Source organism: Squalius cephalus (assembly GCF_949319135.1).
Source record: "Squalius cephalus genome assembly, chromosome: 19".
Classification (NCBI taxonomy): domain Eukaryota; kingdom Metazoa; phylum Chordata; class Actinopteri; order Cypriniformes; family Leuciscidae; genus Squalius; species Squalius cephalus.
The window spans coordinates 28,360,766-28,384,437 of NC_137140.1; the positions used below are offsets into that span (position 1 = coordinate 28,360,766).

Here is a 23,672-nt window from a genome sequence, read left to right on the forward strand (position 1 = left end):
TGTCTTCCTCGTTTCATTTTGTAAATATGCAGCAAAGGATTTTATGTAATAATTTTTCATCACTGTTGTGCCTGCACTCCCTGCAGGAAAAGGCATGTATATGTAGCAGCCACTAGGCAGCAGTATTATGCAAGGCATGTTTGCTACAAGGCTGGCAGTGCTACTGCAGGTACTTATCATGCGTTTCCCCAAATGGTCTCAGATATATCACATCTTAATTATAGAAACAAATGTACACACATGAGTCTTTATTATATTCTCATATAAATTTCCTTTCAAAATGTGGGCAATGTATGGTTAGAATTTTAAAAAATTAAATTAAATTAATTTTTTTTTTTACATGTTTTTAAAAGAAGTCTTAAGTTCACCAAGGCTGCATTTATTTGATAAAAAAATACAGTAAAAACTGTAATATTAAATATTATAACAATTTAAAATACCTGGTTTCTATTTTAATATATTTTAAAATAAGATTTATACCTGTGGCAAAGTTGAATTTTCAACAGCTATTACTCTTTTAATTATTTTTTTTAAATCAATTTAATACTTTTAATCAATTTTAATGCTTCCTTGCTGAATAAAACGTAATTTCTTTTTTTTTAAAAGCCCAAAATGTTTGCATAGTCGTGTACACAGTATGTATACATTATATATAAACACAATATAATAACTAGACGCAGAATTGACATCAAATGGAGCATAAACTCGAGCATCCCAGATTTTTCTTGAGAATACAAAGACAATAAATCTAAAACTCAGCTCAGATTTGCCAAGATAAAGTCTGCAATCAAAAATCAAAGAACTGTTTTTTAACTAAATCATTTAGATTTATAGCAAATGCATTTCATGTTACAGCCTGTTCCAGTAGAGTGCAGATTTTCTTGAGCAAGTTTAAGTTAGACCATTGTTTGAAAGGTATTGACCAAGTACCAGTATTGCTTTGTTGGAAGTCCATTGTCTGGAACCAGGCAGTTGGAGCTGTGTGGGGCTGCTCTTATCTCGCCTGACACAAAGCACTGGGAGTGGGCGGCTGCCCCACGAGTCTAAATGGCTCCACCAGAACTCAATGTGAAGCAGTTTCATACTGTTACGCTGTCAGACAACAGACTTTAATCAGTAAACATATGGGGGTGTGAATAATGTGCAGTAAAGACATGCAGAAACTGGGTTTCCTAAAGAGAAAAAGCTGATATAATAAGTTATAGGACTCCTACACAATTTTAACTCCTTCCTTTTTTACTTTAAAGTCTATATTTGAATATGTAACAGCTTCTATTTGGCCTTTTCTCATTCCACATTTAAAGTTTTCCCTTAATCACAGCTGTTCTGAAGAGATGCTGGTTTTAGCTGTCTGTATTGATCTCTGTTTTGCTTTTTATTTACCCTTTACATTCAGACTTGATAGGTCCAGTAGATAAGACTTCCACTGTGATGTGAAATCAATCGATGTGGCCTCTAGACAGAAGCATCTCTTATGTTACCCGCATTTCTCATGAACCTTCATGAGCTGTGTATACTAACTGAAAAAGAAACAAAAGAAAGGAAATTGTCCATTGTGTCAGATTCAATTTCTTGACCTTTGCAATCAAGAAGCGTCGCACACCAAATGCAGTTTACTCTCTCGCTTGACCTTTAAAACGGAAACACTAGAACTCAGACCGGCTCTTCGGGATCTACCTTCCTGTGAAATTTAGCTCCAATTGTAATCAACACAATCTAACTAATCAAGGTCTTGGGGTTCATTCGAAAATTACATACAGGTGTGCAACAACACAGTTTGAACTACAATTTTAATGCTTTTTCCATCAGAACAGCTGTAAAAGGTGTTGCCAGGGCCATTACCACCATTGTGTGTGGCCACGTTCACATGCAAATCATTTTTTTGATTACGGTCCAAATCTTGTGGTTAATATTACTGTATAATCCTATTGGAATACTCATGAATGCACACACATATTTTATTAAAATACACAGTGTTGGGGAAAGTTACTTGTATAAGTAATGCGTCACAATATTGTGTAAAAAAAGTAACTATGCATTACTTAGTTACTTTTTATGGAAAGTAATGTGTTATGTTACTTTTGCGTTACTTTTCTCACCTGGGCTGGGCTTGCTTGCTATATAATAACAAAAAAACAAATGTTCTATTTTTGGCTAATGCAAAGGCCCTTTAGTGAAACGAATAAGCCTCAGACTGAGAGAAGTGCAAATTCACTCCAGTAGAGGGATGCAACTCAAACCTTTCAGCTGTTCTGCCATTCTGGATTGCAGAAGAATAGGATCAGAGAATGTCTAATAAGGGGAGAACTTCCACTCTCAGTAAACTGTTGCAGTTCCAATCTGGTTCCATATGAGGGCGCTCACAGGACGAGTGCAGAATGAATGGAGGTCTATGGCGCTATACCCCTCAAAATCCACTTTTCTCAGGATATAATTTTTTGTCTAGTAATTTGAATGTTGGATTCGAAAGGAGATGCAAAGAAATTACACATTGCTGGGTGTTAGATTTTTTAGAGTCACTTATTTGCTTTAAAAAGTCTTAAAATGTCAATGACGTCATACACATCGTACGACCAGAGATACTGCTTTACGGCAATCCTTCAGTCACTTTGGTGCTTTTGCGCTCTGCACTTTCTTTTCTCTCGAGGCATCGACAACACAGCTGACAGGTAAATACACGTGCTAGAAGAGTTTTTGTTTTGTTGTTTTAAAAGACCACGCCGAAAATACACACATACACACACACACGATACCATCAAGTGGTATCTCTGGTCGTAATCAGTCCTTCACTGACCAATCAGCGTTCATTAGCAGAAAGCGTGTTATGGGCAACAACAACTCAACCTGTAAGAAATTGAAAGGACATAAGTACTCGTTCATTCAACTTTCGACCTATAACCCATGTTGAAATTGCAAAACCTACAATCAAATCTGAGATTTCTCAACGGCAATCTGGTGAAAGAGACAAATTTAGCCGTCTAGCTCCATAGACTCCCATTCATTTTGCACTCATGGGCGATCGCCCCCAGTGGAACTCTGGTGGAACTACAACTAAAATTCGGTACAATAGGACTTATTAGGGAGTGGCCAGGCTCTCCGTAGACGGGCTCTGATAGGATGCAGGAGAAGAAATTTAAACACTTACTTCATCAGCAATAAAAAAAAATTAAACAAAAAATAAGTTTTTTGCTTATTATTATGGTTGAATTGGATCATCGAAGGTTGGCAGCTAGAGATATTGCTTAAAGGAGATGACTAATACTATTTCATGCATTCTGACTCATTTACAACATGGCCGTGACGAAGTATTTCTGTGCTAAAACACTCCTTATAATATTGGTAAGTTTCGGAGAGGTTTTTTTTCGAGTAGGCTATGGCCCTATATGACGTCATAAAGGACGGAATTCCTTGTATGGGCAATTCTCCTGGAAGAGCGCGTGCACACACCAACCAGAGCCAGAGCAATGCCCATCAACTTCGTTCGGGTTACGGAATCGGTCGGACTCGGCAGCGCTGTCACTTTGTTTTTAGACCTCGAAATCTTTAATTTCACCAAAGTGTTTTTGGTTGTGAGGGAATGAAAACCACGTTCAGCTTCCCAAAGAACCCAACAGTGGATGCATGCAGTTAGTTCATCCGAGGCAGCAACGTAGCCTAGCTGTGCAAGTGTGTTTGTTTGTTTTCGGCATTTCGATGACAAATGTTTTATAAACAAGGCCTAGGTCAACGTTGGATTTGCAGATCGTTTGAAACTGAAAAATGGAGCGTTCCTGCTCTAAAATATCCCGGTCATGAGTCGGAATTGCAGGCGGTAAGTAACATCAAATGTCTATGTTTTGTTGGCAATCGGCGCTTAAGTGCATATAATGTAAACAACACGATCGTATAGTGAATCATTAGTTATCCAGGGAAATTACGATGATATGTATGTGCGTGACTCTTTAGCTCCGCCCACGGCACGCCTCCAGGAGTTCGGCTGTATTCGGAAAGAACCGGTACAGTATCTGTCTTTTATAAATCTGATAAAACAGTAGACTCTTCGGAGATATGAAGGATGCATTACTACTATATAGATACTCAAGAAGATTAACATGAGATTGGCAGAAACTGTGTGTGTTATGTCCCCTTTAATAAAGTTAAATACATAAAGTATATTTGTGTTAACATACTTATATATTGCAGGTTTGCATAATCTGTGTTTTCATTCAATACTCAATCTGTATTTGTGCAAGTGAGATGAGTAACTGCATGCTAGAACCACAATAACCATCATGTTTACACAGCGCACACACACCTCTGCACTTCTGATTTCTCTCTACATGGGGACAGGAGAGGTTTCAGTCAATACATGGGAAAACAAAGTAACTTGCATTACTAATAATATATTTTGTTGTAAATGTAAATTTAAAAGTAATGCATTACTGTTTACTTGAAAAAAGTGATCTGAATAAGTAACTTGCGTTACTTGTAATGCGTTTCTCCCCAACACTGGCAGCAATACATGCTATACAAAGTTCAGAAAGGAGCTTGCACACATAATAGTAGGAAATTTCTCACACACACACACACAAAACTTTATTTACAGGCCAAAAAAAATTTTTTTTGTATAATACATTTTCTGCTATGTGTACAACTTTTTGTCTGTTATTCTGGTTATTTTTGACAGCAAAATAAAAACCAATTACTTATTATTCATGTCTTTATTGATAACATAATGCAATCAATTGCAAAATTTACACTATGATACTTGTTTAAAAGTTTATAAAGAACGAAAAATGAAAAGAAAAGTAAAGGAAAATACCACCTTTCGCTTACTCTACAAAATGTTTTTTTTTTTAATAGCTTGAATTTTTAAACATATTTTTTTTTATGAATAAATGTTCATTTACAGTGGATATTTCGAACATGTTTACATGACCCAACATTCAAATTATTATAGCCACATAACAGTTGTTTTATTTGGATTAACATAACCCAAAATATTGGCTTAATCTAGCAATCATCTTAATGTCTATTGCCAGGCTTATACACAATTAATATTCTGACAATATTATCGGATGAGAAAACAAAAACTTGAACTGAATTGAGCTGAATAATAACCCAATTGTCTTCTGTAGAGCTGCTTAATAGTTGAAAGTGAAGTTGATACATAATTGATAACTTTTCAACTTTGACACATGTAAAAATAAAGCACTAAATAAATGTGTTTTGACTTAAAAAAAAGAAAGAATTTTTTTTGATTTATATAGAAATATTCTTTTAAGACCTTTAAGAGTCTTAAAATATCTCATCAGGTGCCCTAAATCCTGAATATGAGGTTTTATTCTTGGTTTGTGTAGTTGTTGTTCTCTATTATAAGATAGCAGAGAGAGAGAGAGAGTGCAGCAGGGAAAAACTGTGTTGGTGGTGTGGGTAGAAGCTGCTGGGATACAAAAGGAATCCCTGCCTACATCACACGCACAGACCCACGCATGGACTGTGCAGTGCCCACTACTGTATACTCATCTCATCTGATCCTCCTCCAGTCCTTGGGTGATAGTTGTACTATGAGTGATGTAGTCATGATGACGCCTAATTCTGGTAATATAGGCTAAAGCAAATGTTTCTCAAAACAGAAAAAATCCTCATCTAACCTCAAATTTAGAGATAGATTTATAATTTTTACACAAAAATCCATGATTAAATGACTCCAATAGCTTGTTCATAAAATAATAAGAAATCTGACGTTTTTCACAAAATTTCATTTTAACATTGTCTCGTCATCATCTCATTTCAAATTAAATTTTTTTCACAATACGATATTGTTCTAAAGATAATTTTTTTAAAACTTTTGTGTGATAATGAATCTTTTAAGCGAACAAATTGTTTGAACTCTTTTTTTGTTTGTTTACTAAAGCAAAAGTTGTGTTCGACTTGAAGTAGCGCTGCGGCTGCGAAGACTGAAAGTATAGGCTACCATGAGAGCGAGTACTTTTATGTCATACTGATCGGTATAGTAGCGCCGCTTGTAGAACACAACTTTTGCTAAAAATGAATGATTCAATGACTTGCTCATTTCACACACTTACATGTCGTCTTTTTAGGAGGTTTCAAAGATTCAGATCATTAAAATGAATTAAAAATGCCCCCCCACTAAAAAGTAGGGTGTCTGAAATCGCCTCCCATACCCTTAAATAGGGCACTATTTGAGGGGACAGTCATTTGTTGTGGTGTCCAAAACCATAGTGGACGTTCTCGAGTGCACTCATTCAATCCCATAATGCACCGCAATAACTCGCAAAACCAATGCCTACACTCAACGGCTGGAGAATACCCATAATGCACTGTGACTGTTGGGTCCGAAATCGCATTCTCTCGAGGAACTTGTTTTGAATAAGTACTTCACGTTCTATATAGTATGAATTTGTATGAATATAATCTGGAATTACTGCATTCACCATGTTGTCATTATCATGTCCATCGTATGCACACATCAGAATCTCACCGGAAGGCATCCGGGTATTCTTTGCCAAGTGTTTTAGGAGTGAATTCGGGCATACTTCTTTTGTCACATAGCCTACTGCTTTTCGTCTACTATATAGTAGGGAAGTAGGCCTATGCGATTTCGGATACAGCCCGTGTTAAGGTGATGATACACAGGGCAACTTTTTGAGCAATGTTGCTGGGCAATGTTGCCGTCAACGGGCAACCAGACGAGACACAGGGCCCACGATCGATCTAAATTATCCAGATAGAAATGTATTGCCCATTTTCAATGGGGAAGTGCCCAAGCAACAATCGCTCGGCAAGATTGCCCAGCAACATTGCTCAAAAAGTTGCCCTGTGTATCATCACCTTAAATATGCTAATATAATACAGTATAATTCATTTCCTTTTTAATTGATTATTACATTGTTTAATTGGTTTATGCTAGTTTCCATGACAGAGTTCAATATAGATCTTCATTACTAGCCTACTTTAGCTGCCAATTTGCTAAGTTTCAAATGATTATTAAACAGCAAGCACAAACGATGCAAAAGCGGCAACCCTTCCGGCGCAATCGTTTTTTTTCATTCCCTAAAGTGATGGCCTATAATGAAATAGGTTATAGGAGAATGAGGGTTTAGGGGGCGATTTTGAACATATGGTAGGCTATCCATATCCAAAGGACAGACTGTTCCTGACACCCCTCTACACAGCGTAACGACGCGCAAAACATGAGCGCTGCAATTATGATAACACACTCTTTGCAAGCACGCGACGTAATGTTGTAATAAATGGTTTCACATCTGACTGCAGCTCTTTCACTGCCCGCGTTATGTAGTAACGCGAACGCTTCTGTTAAAACCAAGAAATAAAGCTCTTTTGTCGCGTCGCGCCGCATTCGCAGCGTAGAAGGTGAAGAGGAGAGGCGGAGTCCGTTGGAATATCAAGCGCATGTTCCAGTGACGAGGATGAACGCGTACGGTGGATTCCCGCCACTCCGGCGGCTGCGCGTGGGCATCAGTGAGAGAGTTCCATATAAAAGCTCCCGCATCCTCCTCAGCCTCTGACACTCTCTGTTTGAACGATACAGTGTCTCCTCTTCTTCTTCTTCTTCCTCCTCCTCCTCCTCCTCCCGTGTTTTCTCGGAAACATTTTCCTGCAGTAGAAATTAAAATTCTCGTCTATGGTTCTGACTCAAGCTTCCAAAATGTCCCGGACCGATGAGGTGCACCGTATAACGGAGAATGTCTATAAGGTGAGTTTCACTGTTATTATTGTATAGGCAGATTTATATAGTTTTATATTTGTAATTACACTGCATTGGTTGTAATTTATGTATTCTCTGTTAGATTTATGTATATTGTAAACTTGATATAAAATGTAAATGCAAAGGTTTTCTCTTTTAAAGTTACTTGCTGATTAATAACTTGCTTAAAGGGACAGTTCACCCAAAAATGAACGTTCTGTCATCATTTACCCTCATGTTGTTCCAAACCTGTCACTTTCAATTCTGGGACCCAAATAGAGATCGTGAGGGACTGACAGCCTCAGTCACTATTCACTTACATAGCATCTTTTACAATGAAAATGAATAGTGACTGAGACTAGATTATGACAGAAATCATGTTAGTGAACTATTCCTTTAAATGATGCAGAGTAGAGGCTCATGTACGTAAAGGCAGAAATATCTGGTTTCAGTGTAGAACCAGTTTAGCCAAATACTTGAACCTGTCAACTCACTGGTAGACAAGTGAGTTTCGGGCACTTATAGTTTGATTTCATCACTTGTGAAGAGCATAACTATGTTTCAAGAGTTTAGGCTACTTTTGTGGATTTTCCTCTAGTGTTGTTGTTCTTTCATGTTTGGAATTTGTGAAAAGCTTAATATGTAAATGTTTGCCCTGTTTGTAACTTAGGGTTGGTTTTGCTCTAAATGAGTTCTCGGTTTGTAATGTGGTATGAAGCTGATTGTGTAAAACAGATGGAGCATATCTGAGTCCCTACAGGAAAGAGCGACTAACACACTTCCATGGTTCCCCACTGCACGCGCATACGATAGAAACGTACATTTACTTCTTTTCTCTGCCAGCTTTTCCCTGGTGGAGCTCACGTCTGTTGTAGCGTAGGCTACCTCTTTGAAACCACCTGACTCACCAAACTAAACCTTGGTGGCTGCTGAGGCTGACCCAGTGAAGCGTGTTAGTCCAATCCTGCAGACATCTGTTAAGGGACTTTAATGTTTAGGCTGTTAATTCCAACCCATGGAGCTAATATCCTTGGCTAGAGAAGGAAGGGACATTATTATTACTTGGGCAGGGATGGCATTTTTCCGAACTTTTAACTTTTCTTTGGGTTCAGAGGAAACTGCAGAATATTGCAACTTATATTACTTACATTGTTGCAAGTGCACCTTTTTTAATGCCAGTATTTTAATGTGATATGTGAAAATAAGGCGTCACAGGTATACAAAAGCATTCACAATAGCAAGGATTTCTTCTTTTTAAATGACCTTTTACTTTTTTTTTTTTTTTTACAGTTAAGTAGTCCTGCAGTGTGACATTAATTTTGAAATGAACAAATAGTAAATAATATGAGGTCAAAACATTTTTATGTATGGTAATTGTATAAAAATTAGGAAAATATGTATTGGATAATTATTTTAGTTGAGTAAAGCTTGTGAACAAACATCAGCAGTAAATAGGTTTAGATTAACTTACTATGTATGTCACACTGCATGTTATATACTTTTTCAAATTTGATATATAGTAATATATACACAATGTGTAAATGCATTTTAGTGGTCTTTTTGGATATCAGTCATCACTAATAGTAGATGGATATTAGGATTCTTGTTTCCTCTGGTTGGATATGTATGGTAGTTTTAATTGCAGGCTTTGGAAAAACATGATTAGTCACATGTACATCATGTGTGCTTATGAGGAAATGAGAACCTGCAGCAAACAGTATGTGAACGAACAGGAAAGCTGCTCTAACTTGGTCAAAATGAGGTCATGATAATATCTCGAGTCCTAAAGGAGGTAGTTATTTCTCTTCTACTGCAAGTCTTACTAATGGAGATACATTTTTCATGAGCTTGGAGAAGTTGTGTAACCGGCCAAAAGAAAAGCTTTAGTTTAATAACTGGACGTTTCTTGACCACGTAATCCTCCTTCAGGATTATTTTGCATGCATTAGTGTTATCTTCTTGTCGATGGCAGAAGTTTCAGAGTATTTACAGTGAAACCATCTCCAATGTTTTTATTATGACCCTTGATGAAAATTTCGACTTTTTTTTCTCTGCTGGATTGTACTTGATTGATTGTTTCAGGATTAACTAAAGACATCAAGCTTACGCATTACCAATGTTCTCATAGATAGGATGATTTTAAGCAGGATGAAGTCATAATTTATAAAATTGACTACTTCAAAAAGACATTTTAGAAAGTAATTATCTCCAAGAATAATGACTTTAAACCTCATTATATCATTAATTCGATATCCTGTAGCGTATATTGTATTAAGTGTATGAGGGTTGAGAAGTGGGAACTCAAGTCATGGCCTGTGTTACCTTTAGATTTGAGCATTGAGGTTGTTTTGTCCTTTCAGACTATAAGTGGGAGAATATTCATTCCTCATTGGGTCTCTTGGCTTCTTTAGTCTCTGTGATTTCTATAATTATGGGTATTGCGAGGCCGCAGTGGGGTTCTCTATTATAAGAAATAAAGAGACAGCGGATGCAGTGGAGCAGTAAACAGCACTCACAGATAGAAGAACAAAGTAGTGGGCCATTTGACATCATCAGGCATCATCTTTCACTTCAGTGATTCTCAACTGAGGGGTCGTGATCCAGAATTAGGTCGCAGGTCTGTTTTATGACAGACAGCATGGTAAAACCTTGTTAAATTCAAAAAGATGCAATGTAACATTATCTTATGTATCTTTTGTTGTTGGATACATAAACTCTACAGTATTTTGTAGTGATGCACTGAAATTTTGGCAACTTAAAATATTTGGCAGAAAGAGAGAAAAAAAAGAAGTTGTTAATTTTCCGTTTTTGGCCAAACAGTTTGGAAGGACTGAAACCATTGACCGAAACTATGATGTTTAATTAGTGCTTCCCTGATGACGCATTTTCCGTGTCAGTGTCTTTACTGTGCACACAAAGTGGATAAGGTAAACATAAGGTACAACAGGTGAACATATCAATGTGTGGACGCTCTTCACTGTGACCGAAAAGGATGATAGAATAGCAACAGTAAGAATTGTTTGGCTGAAATATAGAGAGTCGGCTCATTGCCGAAGAACTTTAATACAACTTGTTTAATTTATCACCTGAGAACATGACACCCTGAACATAATACCAAGCTCAATTACCCAATTAACCAAATTTAATTACCCAAACATCGTTTTTAAAAATATATATTTGGTAAAAAAATAATTTTGGTGATTAGTATTTTGCTACAGGTTAATTTACCGCCAACATGTACAGGTTACTTCCTTTATCCTCGATTCCTCAAACCATGAACAAACTTTTCTAAAATTCTAGTCCAAGTGAACCTTCTTTTTAATGGTTCACTTGTCTTGAACTAGAATACTAGAATAGCATGGTTCGTGCTGACTTCAGTGTGTTTGGTTACTTTGAAATATTGCACATTTTCAGTTGTCCCATTCAGCATATGCCTTGTTTATAATTTTGCAAGTTGTTAATAATAAACAATTTTGCTAATGTGTCAGGTTGCTACTTAATGTCCCAATCTAGTTGAGAAACACTCTTTTAGATTCATGAGACTGCATAGCTGTCTTTTTAATGCCTTTTTTTTTACTTTTTCTGCATTTTTCTACACTGATTGTGGGGGAGAAATCTATGAAATTTATTTAAATTTGCTAAAATGTTTTGAATGGAGATGTACTACACTATTATTTGTAAAATATGACCAAACTGTTTAATCAATACAGACGGCACAAAGCTTGTGTAGAACTTGGTGAATGACAAGCCTGCCAATTTTTTGGAAATTTGCAAATCTTTCAATGGAGTTCCATGTAACGTATCTCATGTAAAACTGGATCTGATGGCAATTTCTTTTGTCCAACTTCATTTGTGATTTTGGGAGCATGTCGATGTATGTTTGTGTGTACACCAGGCAGCTGCTTAGTAATCTCACAGGACCCTGGGAGCTCGAATCCACCCGTCTGCACTTACGAGTGACTCAGCTTGCATCTGCCAGTGTGTGTGGGCAGTGTCTCACGGGCCAATGGATTATGTGTGTCAGTATGTGCATGTGCCTCTGTGTGTGTGTGTGTGTGTGTGTGTGGGTAGTGTCTCGCAGACCAACAGTCTGATTGTGCGAATGTGCCTCTGCCAAAGGCGTAGGGTTTGTGTGTGAGTTCAACTTTGTGTGTGCCCACGGTGAGTAGGACAGTCAGACCTCAGAGATATTGTCATCTGTTGGAGGCTGTTTCCTTCGTACCACGCTGCACTGCCCACAACCTGACCACATGTCCACGCTTGAACTGCCCTCATGCTGGGTCTCACTTCTTTGATGTATAGATATCAGGCTGAATTATGCTCTTGTGTTGTTTGTCTTAAGAGGTATGTTGTACTTCCAAACAGGAGTTATGGGAAGTTAAGTCTGTTAGAATTCTGTTCAATTTACTAATATTTTTTGTCATAATTTAAACCACATGTGTCAAACTGTCCAAAACACCTGCCTGGAAGTTTCTAGTAATCCTGTAGACCTTGATTAGCTGGTTCAGATGAACTCTGCAGGACCTGAGTTTGACACCCCTGATTTAAACTCACTGTCCCTTTGGGGTCATGCCATTAATGAAAGTGGTGCTGAATAGGCGAGAGTCCGACTGGTAAAACTGTCACCTTTGTGTCACCTTGTGTATGTAAACACAACGAAACAGTGCTTATATCCACCCAAAGCTCCTTTGTTTGATGGATCTCTACCTCGTTCCAAAATCAACATTATCTGTGTGTGTGTGTGTTTGTTTTGTGTTTAGCTGTGGGTTATCAATGAAATGAAGTGGATTTTCAGGGCGGAGCGGGGATTTCTTTATAATCTTGCTATGAGTTTTGGGTGAGGTCAGTTGGGTTTTCTCTCTGTTTTGATTACCCATTTCATATGCATAGCAATTAGTGGCACAGTATGCATCCCTTTGGCATTATATAACAAGTCCTAGTTTCAACTTTTCCTTTTATCTTACTTCAAGTCATCTAGAGAGCCTTAAAAGAATATAGATGTCATTAAAAATCTGTCCTAAATTTTTTGTTTGTTTGTTTTTGTGCTGTAAGCTGTCAGATAGAAGACAGATGGTAGCTTAACAGCATGTTGGACGAAAGCTGTTGGACTGTGTGTTTGCGTTTGTGTTTTTTGACTGTCTGTGCCTGTGGTACCTCTGAAGGGAATGGGATTCTTAGTTGAGACAAGTAGATCACAAAAGCTTCTGAAAAGGGCAAAGCTTATGACTTTATGCAAAAACCTGGTATTTACAGATGGCCACGTACTGACTTAAATCATAATGCCATGTTTTAATGATTAATTTATGTCCTGCTTTCTGGACTCTTGGCTAAAGCCGAACTCCACAGTGACCTGTGTTGTTGCTTTTCTACATTGAAAATATGTTTTCACAGTAGATTGGCTGTGAATGTATTGGTTTTCTTCTAAATATAGCTAGTAATAGACACGTATATGTCTTATGGTTAAAGCTAAGGTAACCAGATTAAATAGTTTTATGTGTGCAATGCATCCAGATGGAGAGAGAGAGACTGCACTGTTGTCTCTGTGTGATTTGTAGGTGAGAGGCTGGCCAGCTGCTTGAATGTCAGTGATGATGAAAGAGTGAATGAGAAAAAGAGGAGGAAAAGATTTTATTTTGCCAGCAGCGCATCATCAGATTATCATGTTCTCATAGGCACAAAATGTTTTTGTACTTCAGACAAATCACACAGATATACTCCTGGAGCGCTAAACAGAGACATCTGTGTGCTCTAATGAATTCTTTTATAATTGTTTGTATCTCAGCAGCTTGATGTTGAAATCCACTCCAGATTTATTGATAGAAAATATCTAATGGTACACATTGCTTAGACAGATCTGCAAAGTAACTATATTAGCATAACTAGACTTAAAATTTTCTAAAGAAAATTAGCGGTGGTCTGTGCAAACTGTTTCTTACTGAAAGAGCCCACTTCCATGTCTATGATATTGATATTTTGGTCCTTAGATACAGTATGTATGAATACATCTCTTTTGACATTTAATCACAAGGCTGTGATATCTTTGTCTCAAACCCAAAGGTGATCTGCTTTTGTGACAATATTTTGGCTCCGTCCCCCTCATTCCACTCCATGGGCTAATGTGGTCTTTTGGCTGCCATGATGGATATTGTAAAGAGGAGTCTGTTTCTGTCATGCCTGTTATGAATAGACAGCAGGGCAAATATACTACTGTCATGCCTGCCAGGCAGAGTGGTTTAAGGATGGTGGATGGAATTGGCAAGGAATGAGAGAAACCTATTAAAATATCCTTGATGCACAAATGTGTAGGTTACAGTGAAGATATTCTATATTTGTCTTGATCATCCCCAAAAAAAAAAAAAAAGCAAATCTGCACTGCAAGTGATGTGGTAGCAGTCTAACAGAGTGAATGTAAATTGTCAAGGAATGTCTGGGAATATTCATTTTATATTTCACCCATAAAAAAATAAATTATATTTCGCATACCATTACTTCCAATTCTAGGTAGCCTATTGTATTGTGAACATTTTAAAATACTCTGCTGAAAAAAATATATTATTAAATAAAGATAAATTATTATTAAATCTCAACCTAAAATTTGCTTTCTTTTATTCATTGCAAAATATAATTTCTTTTTTTTCTTCTTCATTTGATTATTGTGTCTTTAACAGTCAAGAGGAAAAGAGGAAGAAAAACAATAGAATGAGAAACATTGATTGAAGGTGAATGGAAGAGGAATGATTTGACGCATATGTGTGTGTGTGTGTGAGACAGGAGGAGATCATTTGGAAATGCAGGAATCTTTGCAGTGACATTTCAACCAAGATCTCATGGGAGAGTACATCAGCAGGAAGACAAAACCGTGTCCGTGTGCTTGAACCCACCCACACACAGCCCCCATTAAATACATTTATTATACATAGGCACATGCACCAGCACATGCATCTCAGTTGTATTCATCATTGTCTCATTGCACTGAAATTGAAATTGCGATTCACTAATTTCTCATTGTCGATTCTGTGAATGAATTAAGGTGATGGAACGAAGGGGGACACAGTGTTCCATCAGTCAAAGGTAATGAGCTTTAGCTGCACAAACTCCCCCTCCTGCTGCGATCAGATGGTATGATCCAAACGTGCAGGGAATAGGAATACACTGTAGCAGAGAGTAATGCGGGGGAATTCCGACACAACCATATATGGGCAAGGAAGTCATTCTCTCTCTATCTCACCTCTCCAAGCTCACTCTGAAGTGGGATGCACACGCAGTGCTGATGTTCACGGTGAACTCGCACAGGCACACATACACCCACGCACGTACACAGACAGCAGCTCATCTGAAATGTAAATTGGTAAGATGAGCACCAGGGCGGCTTGTAGGAGTGAGACAGCTGTAACTAAATGACATGCAGCATCCGCAGTGGACACGGAAAGATCTTTGTCCATGTGGGAAGCTGGAGGGAAGATATCCCATATCAGGGCCGAATACTCTTGCTGTTAGTGTCGTAGTGTAACAAAATGGTAAAATTGATCTGGAGTCAGTGTTGTCTTGAAGCTAGGATTGTGTGTGTGTGTGTGGAGCAACAGAGAGTCTTATAGTTTTTAGGAAGTAAATTGTTAAATTCCAATCCTTCAAAGTCGTGATGAAATGGAAGTAACACCAGATTGTGACATACATTCGAAAGAAATCTAAATAGAAAAAAATGTAGGGGTCGGACTAGGTTCTTTACATCTATTGTTGATTGGATGGAGAATCGGCTGAGAGAAGTCTTGTTGTTTCACCGGAAGATCGAGTTGTGATATTATGATTAAGAATTATGTTTAAAAAAAGAAAGAAAATAAATATGATTTTAGTTACAATAAAGTCATTAACATGCTTTTTAAAAATGCATAGGGTGAATTATCATTTATTTCTGACTTTAAATATATTGGAACAGAACAACATATGTAAGTATACAATAGATAAATAGATGGGTAGATACGTAGATGAGTAGAAACGTAGATGGGTAGATATAGAACAAAATGTATGTATATGGTAAGGAATCATTTTGCATGATAAAGAAGCGTTTATGTGGTTTAAATACACACATGTAATATGTACAAACATCACACATGAAGTTTCTGTAGATTACATGGATGTAGGAGGTGCGTGAATTGCCTATTGTTTTTACATCTCTTAGAAAAAGTGTCTGAGTTTGTGACAAAGCTGAAAAGTTTTGTTTAGGTAATCTTACAATATGTAAATGATAGTGTTTCAGGGTGCAAGTGGTCTTTCTGAACAAGCGAAAATGTCTCCAGTTGGAAAAATGCAAGCCTGGGTCACCTTGAGCTCAGTTATTTAGCGAGTGAATCTTCCCTGCCCACGTTTAGTTCGTTGTTCTCTATATACTTGCTGAATATTGGCATAAAGTTGCAGATTTATCAATTTGGATTTATAGTGGTCCCAATAGTTTTAAGCCACATTTAAAAATGTATGAATGTCATGCAGTGACATTTATACAGTGTGACGCAAGTGTACAAATACTTTTTGAGGCCAACTGTGTATCATTCTAATAAGTTGTATCATTTTAGAATTTATTTTTAGTTTATTTCCAGCACAGAATAATACAATTAATGGACAGTGTAATGCAATGCTTTGAACAGAAGGTTAGCCGTTAAAAATCAACCCCTGACATTTGGGTTCAAAAACCTGTTCAGACTCACTGATTAATATACATCATCATTATCCATTTCGCTACTCAGTTGTCCTGAGGCCGTAGGACTCAAGAGCATTACATAACGCTGAACAGCAGGAAGCTTTTGCCAGACTGCAATTCTGCAACTCACATCAGTGGCCGGACACACGGCTGTTTTAACTATGTTTTGCTGTGTATGTTGACGACATAAAGATGAAAACGGGCACTTGTGCACCCACCTGACACTGAAGCATAGATTGTTATAGGACACACACACACACACACACACACACACACACACACACACACACACACACACACACACACACACACACACACACACACACACACACACACACACACACACACACACACACACACACACACACACACACACACTGACATAAGAGTTGATTAAATTCATCAATCTGCTCCAAGCTGTCTGAGACTGCAGCAATAGTTTCACATCACAGGCTTGTGTTGTAGCAGGTATATACAGGTTTGATGATATAAGGGTGTGTTTGTGGTAAATAAGGCAAGTTTACAACCTTGCTTGTTCAACAAATACTAACCATTCTCAATGTATTACCATGACAAAGCCAGTCTGTGTGCATGTGCACAGAGAAAATCTGAGGCAGGGACTCATGCTTTAGTTGCTTTATCAAGGCATTCTCAGGGTAAAGTTAAATAAAAGTGGAAACAGAATTGATGCACTGAACATTTTTGCCACAAATGCTGTACATTTGTGCTGATGTGGTTGGATAGGCTATCTGTTAATGGACTGTGGAAATGGTGCTTCATTTGATCCTCTGCACTATTTTATAAAAAAGGGAAAATTATACACTCTCTTCTTCGGTGAGCATTTGTATTATCTAACGAAACCATGCATATCTAGTTCTGTACTTTATACTGTAATGTATGCAGTGCACACCTTCATTTCAGCGGGGAGCATAAAATTCCCCTCAGCAGTTTTTGAACTGGCAGTCCAGCTGATTGAATATGCATCAATATAAAATCTTGCTCATTAGTTAAGACTATTAATTACATTCTAATGAACATGTCTGTAATGAAGTGCTGGGAAATTCACATGGTAATCTGTGTTTAGTGTCTGGCAGAGACACCCTTATCGGGGGTTTGGTTGCTCTCGTTCATGCTTGTTAAACCTAGATTGATTGCTGTGGGACTAATCAAGGAAAGAAAGTTTTCCCAGCGGTGTGTTTTTTAATGCTTTTAATGATTAAATGTTGGGTGGACATCAGCTTGGCACTGGTTCATGTATAATACTGATTTCTTTAGGACGGAGCTTTGTGGGAAATGTTGAGGAGAGGAAAAGCAGTTTGGTTAAATTTATTGGCTTGGTCCACATAGAAAAGATGAGATTAAAAGGTTTGCAATGCATTCTGGATATTTTTGCAATGCATTCTGGACATTATACTGATCATAAATGGGTTTTAAAATGATGAAATCACGTCACCATTGTTTTTCACCAAAACTTGACATGCAAAAGCTTCACTGGTCCTTGCATGAATACCAGTCACACATTTCACCTCAGTCATATGATCATACACTCTCATCTCTTAGGCATGTGGTGCAGTGAGATCCATCACACTATGATTGTGTAATTCCTTCCTTGATGAAAACATGCCAGCTGTGCTTGCTTTGCATCCAACCAAGAATTTCTCCTGTGCCTTTATTTGATCTCATCTCTTTTGTTGGTGTTTATTTGTTGGTCTGTGTTTCCTTTTTCCTTTTTAAAGACTTAATAATGAAGATTACTACCCCTGGACAGACTCTGCTGTATGATTGCATGCAGCAGATGATGAATTACATAAGAAATAATTGTGAGTTGAGATGTTGTGTTAGATAAGACGTGACAGTGAGAGAAAGACAAGGAGGTTTATGAATGATTCACTTGGAGCTGATTTAGTTGCCTTGTCTCTTTCTTGCTCATCTTCCTCATTGTTTAGCTGTTAGTGCAAGTTTGGCAAAGATTGAAATGAAACATTTATTTGAAAGAATATTTACACAATAAATTTACAGACAAATATTGAAAAATGGCTAATCTGCAATTCTGTTAATTGGCCTAGTGGGCGTAGAGATTTGCCAATGGCTGTTATCTAAAGAGCCAAAGCATCTGATAAACTAGCGTAGTTAGATATATTGTCCTTTTACTAGTTCGCTATAAATGTTATTAATTGCATGCTCTTTGAGGTATTTTTTTTATTTAATTTTTTTAACAGTCAATTCCTCAAGACCTCTAAATCACAATTTTCTCTGCAGAAAAAAAAAATACATTCTGCCTTTGTCCTCATTTTCACTGGAAACCTGCTTTCATTGTAACTGGAGCATAGGGTGGCGGGGATTTCGTATATTCCCAAGAAATCAGTTTACCGTCGACCTTAATTAATCACATAAACAACTTCACTCCAATTCTCTAAAACCCAGAGTGGAGACTTTCATTCACATAGCTTCATTCTCTCTCCATAGCTGCCACAGTATTTGTGTTGGACAGTGCTTTATTGCTGGTTGTTTTTTTTTTACATCCTCTGCTCTTCTTGGCTTTCCTAGATTCTGTCTCCCGGTATACTATTTTGAACCCTTTTTCTGTCTCTTTATATGTCGCCCTACTATTTTGGAAGCTGTGATAAAGCCTTTAAAAACAGGAACAATGGGACATTGGGGCAAACTTGCTCAGAACAAATTCGTCAAGTTGAGAGATTTTACTTTGAATGGAGCAGCGAAGCTCTTTTAAAAAGAGGATGAGGTCAATAAGGAGTTTCAATAGAAAATGAATAGATTTTAAAGGGCAACTCTTAATGTTGGATTAGGTGAGTCAGGCTGTGGGTAGATCTCCACATATTCCCACAATTCTGTGCTCACAGCAACAATAGAACGGCAAATCCCAACTGGCATGATGCCTTCCAAGTCCCACTAATGAGAGTGTTCTGAAAAGTGGGGGCGTGAGAGCTCTGGCTCCCTCTCTCTCTATATCCATCTTTCTCGTATCTGCACATGCACTGCATCAACAGACAGAAATTTTATTGTAATATGGAGTTGAGACTTAGAATTAGAAGTTCACCTGTCGATTATCTGCATCCTTAAAGATGTGACCTCCCATTAAACTTTTTGTGTTTGTCCCACTGATGTTCTTGCTAGTGGCGAGTATGCCTGTTAAACTGTTGCTGTTGTGCTGACTAAAGCTGTGCTATTTCTATTTCAGTCCATCATGGAGCAGTTCAACCCTTGCTTGAGGAACTTTGTTGCCATGGGGAAGACTTATGAGAAGGCCCTCTCCAGTGAGTACATCAGCGGCTTGTTCATTATCACTCTTGCAGGCAATGAGCCAGCTATTCAAGCTCTTGTTTCATTGGTCTGCTTTAATTTATGAGAAGAAATTGCTTGAAATTCATGCTTTATAGGGAGCTCCGCTCCTTGACACTCCTTGGTTGCATACACATTCACGACTAATATAAAAACTCCAATCAAATTATTTTATAGAAATCTAGTAGAATGTTGTTTAAATGTTTGTTAAATGTTTGTTAAGAATTTATGTTTATGTTTGTGGGGCGGAAGGCTTCCTGTTCCTTCGTACTAACAATGTCATAGAATGTTACATGTCTAAATCCATATGCACCCTGAAACCCCCTAAACTTCCATCTGGTTCATGCATGTAGCATCTCCAGAGCTGTCACATACATGTAACACATACATGACACCCGATGATGTACGGACCTCTGTGTGTGTTTTCAAGATGTTGACTGGGCAAGGACAAGGACGTAGGCATTTCAGAGCAAAAAATATGCACTGGGAGGAAGGGAGAGTAAAATGGAACAGAGAACAGGCATAAATAGGCCAGAGAGAGCTCTGGGAGCAGACACAGTCCCGCAAAGAAAGCGAAAAGGGAACAGGGAAGATGTATATTCAGGACAAGAATGCTATGTCACTGCAAGGAGGACGAAGTATGGCAAAAACGACAATAGGTAGCACAGTTATTTGGTGTTCAATGCAACACTTAAATGCCCTTTACTGCATCGCTTCTTTCACAATGCTTTATTCTGAGAATAATAATTACTAACATTGTCTCATTTATAACTTCGATCACTCTTGAAAAACTCTTGACAAACCCTAACCAGGTGCGACACAACAAGATGACAAGCAGTTTGTCTATCCATACTAAAGATGAAAATCAAACAAGTGACCTAATCGATCACAAAACAGCCAATTACATCAGTTTCCGCCGTTTGTGCACAATTAAGCATAAAAATAAGAACACAAACCATTTTCATGCTTTTTCAGTTTGTTATTTAATATCCAATATAATATCCGATTCTCAGTCTCTTCAGTGTCTCCTCATCCATGTTTGATGTTTAATATGTATGAGGCGTAGTATTTCAGTCCAGGGAGATTTCGGTGTGTGTGAGGCTACATGGCGCGCTGCAGTAAAGAAAAACAACAACAACAACTAGCAGGCAAAATCTGGTGTCACTCATCGCGATCGTGGCTGGTTAGAAACATTTTTGAAAGAGAAAGAGATAACTTTTAAATGACTTGTCCCTTTTAAAACGTTGCTTATGGTTAGATTACATTGTTACGGAGATTTACCGTTTTAAACAGATGCTAAACTCTTAGGATTTGCATTATAATCAGGTAAATAATGGTGCCACATTGTCTGTATACAGTGTTCCTGTGTTCAGTTTAGGCCCACGGACCGGGCAGAAGTTTCAGGACAAATCCCTGTAGAGTTTTAGCACTGTGCCAAGAACTGCAGAGAACCAATAATTTCACTCATCGTTCCAGAGTCCATCTAATATTTTATGAGGCAGAAAATACAAGAAAAAGACCAACGCTCTGGAGGATAGACCATGAGAGTGTGTGTATGTGTGCGAGAGTGTGAAGTCTGAGAGATAAAGTTAAAAATAGACCCAACTAGTGTGAGATTTGTGCTCCAATCCTTGTAGATCTATGGAGGTTCGCAGAATCCCTCATGGGGATTTGCTGGAGTTGTAAATATGCCAGGTCTTGCAGGCAGCAGAGTGGAAACCCTCCACAGTACCCACTAATGATACAAATGGTGGCCACTGGGCGTTAGCAAGTTTTTGGGTTGCTTGGCAAATGCAAGTAATCAATAGTAAAACTCATAGATTGTTTGAAGATAATGAAATATCTTAGTACAAAAAAGAAACATTGGCTGCAAATGTTCAACAGTGGCTTGCAGATTTGGAGGCCCATGTGCATGCCCTAAAGTAGATGATTATGTTGAGCATAAGCAGCTGTTAAGCCTAAAGTATCTCCCCCTTTGCCTGTTTTTTTGGAAATGTTGGAGGATTCTTAGAAATAAAGGATTGAAAGGGTCAGGAAGTTTTCAGAAAAATTATTAGAATAAGAATAATTAGTGGCCAAAGACCTTAACATCTGTAATCAATGGAGACTTCTATATGCATTAAGCAGGAGAATATCACATATAGACAATGTGATAACAGGGTATAGATTGGGCTTTTCTGTGGTTTTTAACTTTAGATTGTTTCTTGTGGCTGATCAGTGTTTCCTCAGAGATGGTTGGAGAGACTTTCTGTCCTATTTTTCAGACCTCTGTAATCCTCTTTCCTTCTGCTGCCTCTCTCGTTTCTTTACCCCTCACCACTCAGCCTAACCGCTGGAGCACCAAAGCCCCCAGATTTCCCCCTCTAATCCCTCACAACCAGGACGCACCTTATCCTGAGCATGGGATTTGTGTGGACACTAGCAAATAAGTCTATACATTCATATGTGACTGGGCTGCCATTGGTGTAGCCTAACCACTTCCACCCAAACACTCCATCTGCATTGAACTGGGATGGCCATACAGCATATTTAATTTGATGTGAGTGTCAATAAGTCTGTTAGGGACAGAAGTATGGTCTGTTTAAAATGTCAGAGAACAGAAACAGATCTTAGATCTTACAACACAAGTACATGTGGCAACGCTGAGAAAGCAATGCTTGTGTACTTTCACTGTGTAATGAATAAGATGCATTTTCATTTAATGGCTGATAACTGATAAATGACTCATTAAAATTCTACACTATTTTGTTCTAAATAAATTAAAAGTAAAACACTAAACACTTTAATTTTTGAGATTTGCTAAAGATTACAATGTTTTACAGTGCTATTAATTTTTTAGTGTTTTATTGATTAATGCCAAAGATGGTGACAAAGCTCATATTAAAATGTAAAAATGATGAACATTCACAGTAGGCTTGCTGCGGTATTCAGTGTTACCGGAGTTACACGGTGCTTGGCCATACACCGATTACATTACTTGCCCACCACAACACCGCAAATACAATTAAAACCATTTAGTTTAGTTGGACCAAGGATATTACAATTACTGAAAGCCTCTGCTCTTCTCCAATACAGCACAAGCTGCAGCGTCGCAGCAGGAGTCTGCTTTAATTTGATAGAATTTGAGAAATTGCTTGCGATGATTGACAGGATAGCGGAGGATTTGGTGCTAAACAGATCCTGAGCGTCATTAACAAATATCATATAGTGTAAATGTGCGGTCAGATACTGCCGCTCCCTACACGAAAGTGAAAAGTCTGTAAAAAGGATGCACACATACATTGTGCATCCCTAGAATTGCAGGATTTAGAGACGCAACAATGAACGAAATAAACGTGCATTGTGACAAATGTCTGTGTTCGCATATTTAGTATATGTTTCAGGCAATATAGTTAAATGTACCATGGTGTTGATTGTTCTTCTAATGAAAACTGAAAGTCTTTACAAAACATTTCCAATGTACAAAAAGCCCTCAAAAACATGCAATGAAAATTAGATGTGAACAATGATCCTTCAGCATATTGGATGTACTTCTATCTCTCACAGCCTTTTATATTTGCATCAAATTAAATATGCTGTTTCGGTCTGTATGATTCTTACTTGATTTTAAAATTATGAAGTCTGTCAAATGACGTCAAGGCAGAACTTGGCTTATTCTACTCTGCTACACATGCTAACCTTCGCTAACCACTTGCTCAGTACCTTCTGGTTCTAAATTTCCCTGTGCTCCAAGATACTTTGTGCTTCTTGGCACTCTCCCGCCTCGCTAAACTGCCATGATCCTCTGGCTCCGAGAGAGCCTGTTTCAGAGCCAGCCCTTCTCTTCCATGGTGATGCAGAAGAGGCACAGCTGTCCCTGTGGTGGGACCTCACACAGAATGAGTGATTGCTCTCAGTAATGCGCTATCTGATGTGAATGTTAAGTTCTGGAGGGTATCAAACTTTTTTATTATTATTATTATTATTATT

The 23,672-nt window shown here is 37.9% G+C and overlaps 1 protein-coding gene across 19 annotated transcripts in view; it reads left to right on the forward strand.

The window, feature by feature from the left end:
• Positions 1-7,187: 7,187 nt before the first annotated feature.
• baiap2b (BAR/IMD domain containing adaptor protein 2b) overlaps positions 7,188-23,672 on the forward strand; it is a gene marked incomplete at its 3' end in the record, with an annotated part of 52,079 nt that continues 35,594 nt past the window's right edge. For 16 of the 19 annotated variants that reach the window (XR_013819324.1, XR_013819325.1, XM_079852365.1 and 13 more), the window contains exons 1-2: positions 7,531-7,720; positions 19,603-19,678. Coding sequence is in view for 16 of the 19 variants with exons in the window: in XM_079852365.1 (XP_079708491.1) it covers positions 7,649-7,720; positions 19,603-19,678 (148 nt within the window). Of the gene's footprint in view, positions 7,721-19,602; positions 19,679-23,672 lie in introns of all 19 variants that reach the window. The other 3 variants (XR_013819323.1, XM_079852358.1, XM_079852356.1) reach the window with 2 other exon arrangements.